We start from the raw sequence: 9,747 nt of genomic DNA on the forward strand, positions 1-9,747 counted from the left end.
ACCTGTCCCTCCCTCCCCAACTCCTTTTAACTCCCCACCCCGAAGGGGAAAGATGCTATATTGAAGAGCTTATTCATTATAAACATACGTTAGATTGGTCCTTGGTTTTAATTTAACTCATATAATTAAAAGTGACAGATGAATAACTACCACAAATTGTCATTTTCTAAGCTATGCTTGATGCTATGGTATTGCTGACTATGACATTTGGGCTAACATGTTGTGATTGATCTAATTAGTTTTCCTTCCTGGTATAAGAAAAACATAATAGCTTCAGAGTCATTAGTCTCAAAACCCAAACACAAGCTATATCTGGAAGACACCTCTGAAAAGCAATCATTCCACAAGGGTTTTAAACACAAGCAACAAAGATACCTACATTAAGCAATCTTGAAATATCAACCCAGGAATTAAATCAAGGACAGTACCAAAAACAAAAATAAGAAGACACTTAAGCAATGCACAAACCCAGGCTTCCACGCCACAAAAAGGAAATTCTGGGGGAAATGAGGTGGGCAAGTCTGATAAGCAACCACTTGGATACCCTGAACTGATAGCACAGGAAGTAACAAAGCAGATGCATGAGGCTCTAGAAAATTTCAAAACAGAAATAATCTCCCAGATAAATAAAGACAGGGTGAACAGAGTGAAAGACATGATTAGAATTCTTTTTTTTTAAAAGAGAAATTATAGACATTTATTGCTAAGTGGATGCACACTGAGGCGATACTCTTAAGTGAAATAAACAGGACACACATGTGTAAATACTGAATAGTTTCTCTAGTAGGAGAAACAAAGTGTAAATAAGGACTAAAAGATATAATAGATAATGTGAAATAGGAAGAAAAGGAGCAAAGGGGAGGGGAAGTGGGAGGGCTAGGGGAAAGGAAAGAAGGGAATGGAATTAATATGAGAAAATGAAGAAATGGAAACAAAATCTTTGTAAATAGGGAGGGCTGGAGGGCTTGAAGGGAGGGCAGGGGAAGGGGGAAAAAATAAGAACCAAGAGAGTATGTAAAGGTGCATATCTCCAATGATAAATGTCATTATATTATACACCTAAAAAGTTCCAATAAAAGGATATACAAGGAAAAATTGCATTTTAATAGCATCGGTACATCACATCAGCAATATATGATATTCTGAAAAACTAAAGTGACAAAAGAAAATTAATTGTGGTTTATGGATTTCCATTCAATATCAATCCTTGTTTCTTTTTTGTTAACTAAATTATACCTACTAAAAGAAACTTGGCAAAATTAAAGCAGTGAATTAAAGAAAGCTGACCGAAACTGTCATGGTCCCTCCTGGTCTAAGCCATATACATCCTTCAAAAGGTCTAAGTATCGAATGAATTTCACAGGAATAGGTGACGGCATCCCGAAACAAACATCTTCACCTCTCTCTTTAACATAATGCGGGGCTTCCAATTCCGACACTGGATTCATTCTCCAGTTCAGGGCCAGGAAAAATGATTTATAATTTATTTGTCCTTCACTGTCCTCAAACCTGGCCAGTAAGTTTTCCAGAAGATCATCAGTCAAAGGAAACCTGTGGGACTTGCAGAGCCTTCTGATGTCTCTATTGGGCAATACATTTTTTTTTTTCCGATCTTCATACACACAGCTAGAAATGAGTCTGCCAAAATGCTCAAACATATTTTTCTTGAGCTTTTCTTGGGCCTGTGCAATTAAGAGATTCCTATCTGAACCCATGTCCTCAGGGACACGGTAGTGACGTGCAATGGTTAAAATCTCCTGGTCGGTGAGCTTATTGACAGTTATATCCAACAACAGGTCTCTGAATGTATTAAAATCCACCATCTTCGTGTGGTTACAGTCAGCAGCTGAAAATACCTGCTTGATCTCTCTTGATTTTGATTCCTCTTCTTTCAGCTTTTGTAGCGTGAGTTCAATATTACTAAATGGGAACCTGTCTACGTTCTTCTCCATGTAGTTTAAGGTGTACTCATCAGCACTGAGCAACGCAAACAGGTTGCCGTTCACATTCACTTTGGCTCCAACATACAGGTCCTCGACGTTGATATATTCTGGAAGCTCACTTTTAAAGACTTCTTGCCCAAACTTCTTCACACGACTTCTTTTCAGGAACAGCCCACCAGTGTAGCCTGAATTCCTCTCTATCAGTTCAAACACCGCAAGTGTGCCATCATTGAGAAAGTATGAAATAATGAACTTCCTGTCTGCATCAGCACATGGGGGTGTGATTAGTCTTGCAAAAAAACGGAGTACATTGCCTATGTTACCATAGCTGCCTTCTCTTGAGAACTTCTTCTGGTAAGGCACAGGCTTGAGGGACAGACAGGAACGGAGAGAATCCTCCTCAGACCCAAAGCCAGTGTAAGGTGGAAATTTCCTTTCTATTTTTGGAGGAGGACGAGGCTTGTATGAAAGGGGGGTAAAGTTCTCGATTCCATATTTAGTCTTATAATAAGACTTTGTAAATTCATCACAGTCACAGAGGATCACTTTCCTTCCCCACACATTGATGGTGGCTCCTAAAAACAGGTCACTATCCTTGTAAAATGCTTGGTCTATTTTTCCCAGCTTGTACTTATCCAACATGTAACTGTACTTCTGCTTGCTGGACAAGCCATCAAAATTGAGAAATGAACGATCTGTTATCTGGCCTGGCTGATGGAGTCTAGGTGGGCCATACTTGGGTAGTTTACTCCTCCGGAGGAAGAGCAACTTAGCATCCCGGCCTGAGTTCTCTGGCAATATTTCTTTGATTTCAACAGTATCATCAGACAAGAAGTAATGCAGGACGAGTTCTCTACGTTCCCCAAACAATGAGCCTGAGTCATCCCACAGGCAGAAGAAACGCAAAACTTTCCTATCGTACTCCAAAAACTGTCTCCGGGTGTCAGTGGATTCATAGGGACGAAGAGGCTCCGCACGCTCCAATGTCTCTTTCCGCATCTTCAAATACAGATCTTGTGGACGCTGTCCTGGGGGATTTAATTTTACTCCTATTTTTCTCAAAAAAAATTTTGTGAATTTATCACAATCATAAATCTTGAATGTCCAGCCATGGAAGATGATGTCAATGTTGATATTGAAATCATACACAGTATAAAACTGATCATCATTTGGAGGGGGGAGAGAAATCCGATGACGCCGAATAAAAGTCCCTTTAGGCAGTCCGCTGTTTTTCACTTGAGGTTCATGTACTTTGATTGTATCATCTTCAAGGTAGAAGTAGATTTTATAGAATCTGATTCTACATATTTCTTGGCTTTTATCACACACTCTGTCTTCCAAATAGGCATCAAAACATAGAATCTGTCTATCAAAAGCTAACCAAGACGGTTTATCAGTTCCTTCTCCTTTCGGATATATGCTATATTTAGTCTTCACTTTTTGCCCAATAAGTGGTTCTCCACCTATTCCAGGCTTCTCTTCACTCACCAGCATCCTAACACTGTTGCAAAAGCCCCAGTGTTGGGATTTATGAAACTTCTCCTTTCCCACATTGCGGTTGAAGCTATAGCCCGGCAGCAAAGGCAGGACCATGGCTCTCAGCTTCTGAGGGTCTAGGACTCCGCAGGAGACCAGTGGGCCAGCTGAGTGCTTCCAGGCCACTTTGTTGAGCCCCCACTGCAGGGGTTGCCTAGAGACAGGGGCAGTGTCACAGAAGGAGAGGGTATGGCGGGGTGGGGGCGGGGCTCGGAACCCCTCCCTCCCCACCCTCCCATCCCCCACCGGGCTGGGACAAAGGAGCCCAATTCTACAATTCTAAAGGCCATGTGAGTCAGAAATGCTTCCCAAAAAGTGTCATTTATAGCACAAAAGAGAAATGTGAGAAGACAAAGATACAAACAACTACTGAAATGTAGTATGACCAGCATATTGAAAGCAGTATACTACTTCAAAAGAAAAAAAGAACAATAAAATATATCAAAAGGATTCAGAAACACAGTGATGTACAGGAAAATTTTTTTCAATAATTAGAAAAATAATATTGAGAAAGCCAAAGGGAAGACAAGTTAAAAGTAGATAGTATAATCAGAGTCAGAAAAAATAGGAAGAATACCAATTTTGCTAGGACAAAACAAAATTTATCCAGAATAAATTTCAAATTGAAAAGATGTTGACTATAGGTTGGAATGACCAACACACTATAAGAAAGAAGTTAACATCAGTTATTACTGCTGTAAATACCATATTTTAATAGCATAATTGACTGAAAAAAATTTCCTCACAGTGGCAGTAGCATTTGTATTGAGGGCTGGAATGTATTCTTGTTAGGATAGGCAGAAGTGGTAAAAGTGACAGATTCCCAAGTTGTATTCCATGAACCTAAAAGCAGGTTCACTGTTAATAATTAGAAACACAGAAAATGTGGTGAAGAAAGTTAGAATGTAGTGTAGAAAAGGTACAGAAAGCCAGTACGGAAGATTCTTGCATATAGCAGTTATCAGTTTGGTAGTACTTGAAGTTATGATACTAAATGGTGACATGTTCTAATTTGGTGTTTTGTGAGTGACATGTAGATTATTTTACATGATATGTGGTATGATTTCAATTTGTTGTGAAATTAGATATTGGCAGTATTGTATTACATGTAGTCAATGTATACATATATTTCTTGAAAAGATAAGATGGTATGTTGTGTTTTATCTTCTGTGTACACCTAAGGAAAACAACCAAATTTTGGTTCAAATAAAACATTTTTCTTACTCTGTAGTTTGTAGTTTTTATTAAATCAATGACAAATGGCCTAAAATTTAAAATATTGACTATTAAGTATTGTGGCTTAAAGCCAATACTATTTTCACAGACACAGAATTACATATGTTTGGATAGAGGAAGCTTGAAGTTCTGAATTTCAATATTCATTATAAACTAGAATAAATGAAGAGCTAATTGAATACAGAGTCATAGGAGTATGCAGGAGCATCATAAGTTTGAGCATAGTCCAGGCAACTTCATGACTTACAAAGAGCCTGTCTGAAAAATAAATAATGCATGAAAACAAATGAAAACCTGAATAGGTTGCTCAGTGAGAAGGTTCTGGGTTCAATCACTTGTGCTGCAAAAAAGTAAAGTAAAAAATGTAGGACAGGTAACTTAAGAAAATAAAATAATAAAAAATAGAGAAAATGCTAAAGTTCATTAGAGTAACAAAATTAAAATAGATAGTCCTTAATGGGATCAAGAAGAGAACAATTGCAAAATGATAAAATAACAATCCAGGAAAAGGCATCATTTGTGTAGATTATAGAAAATATCTCATATGATAATAGAATATAAATTATTTCACCATTGTCTATGTGAAAATTTAGATGATAGTTACAAGTTCACAGGATAACAGTTGGCAGAAATGTCCCAAGACAAAATGAAAAAAACCTCCATAATACCGTATCTGTGACTTGTAGTGTAACATTTTCACACCAATTTGATGCTAATAAATATTAGCCCTGGGAGAACTGGTAAGCATTTAATAGCATAGTAGTATTGATTTATTCAAGCTTCTTCAGAGAAGAATGAAAATTGGGATTATCAATTCATTTCTGAGAGTAATTCGCATTTGTTACATATAGGCCTGGCAGTGCTTTTACTAGACACAGACTTTACACAGCATTTTACTTCTTAAATTAAATTCACATGTCCTATTGTAAATTGAGGTATATTTTAAGGAGCTTCTATCATGTCCTAATTTGGCTTATACAATATAATTCAATATAATTCAGTGTGCTAATCTCTACAAAAGAGAATTAATCAAAATAAATGAGGAATACATATAATCAACTTTCCATGATTTACAAATAAGTGTCAAGAAATTCTTACTAAATTAGGACTATCAGGGAGCTGTGGTAATCTCATAAAGGGCATTTAAAAAATTCTAAAGCAAACATCATAGTTTCTTATTCAATGTTGAGAGCAAGAACAAGATAAGCGTCACAAATGAACATTCCTAAGAGACATTATATGGGAGTGCCTGCCTAATACAATATTTTCAGGAAAAGAAGTAAAATATAAAATTCACTGGAAATGAATACAATGGCTAAAATCTTTCCAATGGTGGTAATATATAAGCATGAAATCCAGGTAAAGTAATGAATAAGTACTTGAGAGTAATAGTGACTAAATACATTGAGATGAATGTACCAAAAGACTACCTAATAATTATAAACTATTCATAAATGAAACTTTTGAAAGATGACAGTTACTACATCCTTATGAGTAAGAAATGTCTGAAGATAAATCCTATGAAAGTTTTGCAACATTCTAAAAATAAGTTATAGAGAATCATTTAGAAAAAAACTGGTGATTGAATAATGTAAGTTCATGGATGGACAGACTCCATAAACAAAAGAGACTTGCTACTGTCCAATGGGACCTTCTGACTGACTGCATTTGAAAAAAATAAATGGTTCTGTGGGAAAAACTGCAACTTGATATAGCTTGAAAAGACGTATTGTCCCTGACATGAATTGCCATTAATCATGTCTTGATAAATCATGGAAATTGATAAATTTTGTACCTCAGGATGGCTTCTCATTAGCAATTAGTTTCCAGAATTTCCGTCAGTATGAAAAAAAAAATGACCCAATAAGCCATCTAAACAAGGTAAGGGAGGATAGGCAAATCTCAACTGTCAGGCCAAACTTCACACACCTTTTTGTTTATGATCCCAAGAAAACCATGAAATTAGGTAATCGGTACCAAAAGCACTTTCAGAAATAAATCACATGTTTACATTATGTACTACTCTGTTGCTTAGCACTACTTTTGTACATAAAAAACTACACATTTTTCTGTTTTCATTTTAAAAGTTGATGGAGATATTTAAAATTTCTTATTGATAATACTAGATAGAATTATGTTGATATTTAAAACATAAATTATGTATATGTATTGTTTTCTCTATGCACAATGCTGCAGTTTTGTGTTTGGGGGTGGATGCATGTGGGTGATGTTGTGTGTGTGTCTGTGTCTGTATGTGTCTGTCTTTGTGTCTCTCTGGGTATGGTTCATTGTCTAGGGATTTATTGGCTTCTGTGTTTATGATGCAGCAGATGGAAGCTAGAGCCTCACAGATGCCAGGCAAGCATTCCCACTGAGCTACATCCAAAGCCCTGGCACCGTGTTCCCCATTACAATTTTTATTGAGGGCTAGAGGTCAATTTCCTCAACAATGAAACTAGCAATGAATCATGAACCTGGGAGGAAGGATTCTGAAATACTTGGCTGGAGCACCTGTGGAATCCCTTAAAGAAGGTAGCTTGTTGACAGTACATGTCAACCAATGGAGAGACAATACCATTCAGGGGGAAAACACTACCCTGTCCCCATTTTCCATTAGTTACTCTTGTACATTTTGAAGTATATCATGGACAGCATGTGCCAAGGCAAACACAGCATTGTATATATTGCCATCCTCTTCAGTAATGGTCATTTCAAATTCACTCACAGGCAGCCAGGCCAGAGAGGCATTAGGTGAACAGTTCGTCACTGCAGTCAGACTCAGAGAGTGAGCATCCAAACTTCTACACCCAAAGGAGAATGAGAAAAATGTCATCTTGGTATGTGGAAGGATGAGCTGTCTGGGTAAAACTTTTGAAACCAGAAATCTTTTCTTGATGGTATGAAAAAATGAAATCCCCATGGAATGAGTCAAATATGAAATCTTTCCCAGTGATGGCAGCATGATTTTCTGGGTTTGTGACCCAGACAGTCCATGGCGCTAAATATTGTATGCTGCAAAATCCCATCTCTGATACACTGTCACTCTCAAAGTACATGTTGACCACATTAGGTATTCTTGGTCCCATGTATCGTAACTTATCTGGGTGTTTATATTCCAAATATAACCAAAAATCAGTTGTGATTATTTCCACAAATGCTAGACAGACTCTGTTCCTGTCCATGGTGGAGTGGAGAGTGGCACCTTGTTAGGCAGCAGAACACCGCTAGATAGCCAGAGAGGACTCTGAAACAGACAGTCCCAGTCCATTTGAGGGAGAGGGAGAACAAAGGGAAGTGAAAGGAAAGGGAGCCAACCACACACTTCCTCCAGTTGCCACTGAGAAAAATTGGAAAGTCGGGTGCTTCTTAGCTTTCTCAGTATCCCACTACTCAATTTCAAGTTATAATACATAAAAAAACAGCTCGATACGTTAAAACAGACATGTACATCAGTGGATTAGAATAGAGGACAGAGAAATAAATACATGCAGCTAAAGCCCTCTGGTTCTTGACAAAGATTCCAAAAATAGATTTTGGAGAAAAGACAGCCTTTTAAACAAACAATTCTGGGAAAACTTGATATTCATATGTAGAAGATTGAAACTAAATCTCTATCTCTCACCAGATATGAAAATCACCTCAAAAACATTAAAGACCTACTAAGTATAAGACTTGAAACTTTGAATCTAGTAGAGAAAACACTTCAGGTTATAAGCTGAGGTAATGACTTCCAGAAAGAACTTTAATAGCACAAAAACTAAGAGCAAGAACCAACAAATGAGAATAGATTAAATAAAAAAGTTTCTGCACATCAAAGGAAACAACAGGGTGAACAGACATCCTACATAATAGGAGAAAATCTTTACTGGCTACTTTTGTGAAAATAATCTCAAGGATATATAAAGATCTCAAAAAATTAACAATAACATAATAATAATAATAATCCAATTAAAAATAGGTAAATTAACTGAACAGACACTTCTCAAGAGAAGTGCAAGTGGCCAATAATTACATGGAAATTGTACAATATTTAGCTATCAAGAAAGTGAAAACTAAAATTATATGAGATCCATTTCACCCCAGTCAGAAGAGCAATCATCAAGAGGACAAATATCAACAAATGCTAATGTAGATGTGGGAGATAAAATAACTTTATATTTGATTGGAAAAAAATGTATGTTAATATAGCTACTATAGAAATCAGTATAGACCGGCAAAGAAACAGACCTGAGGACCAGTGGAACAGATTAGAAGATGCAGAAACAATTCCAGACACACTCAGCCACCTCATCTTCAACAAAGGAGCCAAACACCCTCACTGGAGAAAAGATAGCCTCTTTAATAAATGGTGCTGGAAAAATCGGGTTTCAATTTGCTGAAGATTAAAACTAGCCCTGTATCTCTCACCATGCACTAAACTAAAATCAAAATGGATTTAAAAATCTAAATATTAAAAGAGAAATGCTGAACCACCTGGAACAGAGGTTACGTAGAACTCCTTTTTTTTTCCCCCATTAACTTTATTGGTACATTTTAGGTATAAAATACAGTTACATTCATCATTGGGATCTTGTACCATTACACGAGTCTCTTGGTTCTTTTTTCTTTTCCCCTTCCCTTGGCCTTCCTTCACCCCCTCCACCCTTCCCTATTTGCAAAGACCTTGCTTCCATTTTTTTCCTCTTCTCATATTTTTTCCTTTCCCTTTTTTCCCTTTTCCTACCCCTCCCAATTCCCCTGCTCTTTTAGACCTTTTCTTCCTGTTACACAATATCAGTTATACATTTTTTAAATTACAATATTAAGATCTAGGAAACATTACCACAGATTTTATAGAATTTAAAAGGAAATAGAACGCATATTACAAAAATCTTTTTTGAAATAAATTTGACAACGTCTAAGAAGTAACTTCGAAGACAAATTAAGGAAACTAACTCTGGAGGAAATATAAAATTTGAATAGCACCTATTAAAGAAAGTATATCCCTAGCTTGAAAACCTACCTATATGACAACAGCAGGCTCATAAACATT

At 36.7% G+C, this 9,747-nt stretch overlaps 1 protein-coding gene across 1 annotated transcript; it reads right to left on the reverse strand.

Annotated features, from left to right (window-relative positions):
• Positions 1-1,101: 1,101 nt before the first annotated feature.
• On the reverse strand, positions 1,102-3,613 carry LOC101701600 (EF-hand domain-containing family member C2). The gene has a single exon (XM_004864279.4). It carries the CDS (start codon positions 3,534-3,536, stop codon positions 1,296-1,298), a length of 2,241 nt encoding a protein of 746 aa, XP_004864336.2. The 5' UTR covers positions 3,537-3,613; the 3' UTR covers positions 1,102-1,295.
• Positions 3,614-9,747: the final 6,134 nt, after the last annotated feature.

Source organism: Heterocephalus glaber, unplaced genomic scaffold (assembly GCF_053883595.1).
Source record: "Heterocephalus glaber isolate CG9 unplaced genomic scaffold, H.glaber_assembly_v1.0 deba00001126, whole genome shotgun sequence".
Classification (NCBI taxonomy): domain Eukaryota; kingdom Metazoa; phylum Chordata; class Mammalia; order Rodentia; family Bathyergidae; genus Heterocephalus; species Heterocephalus glaber.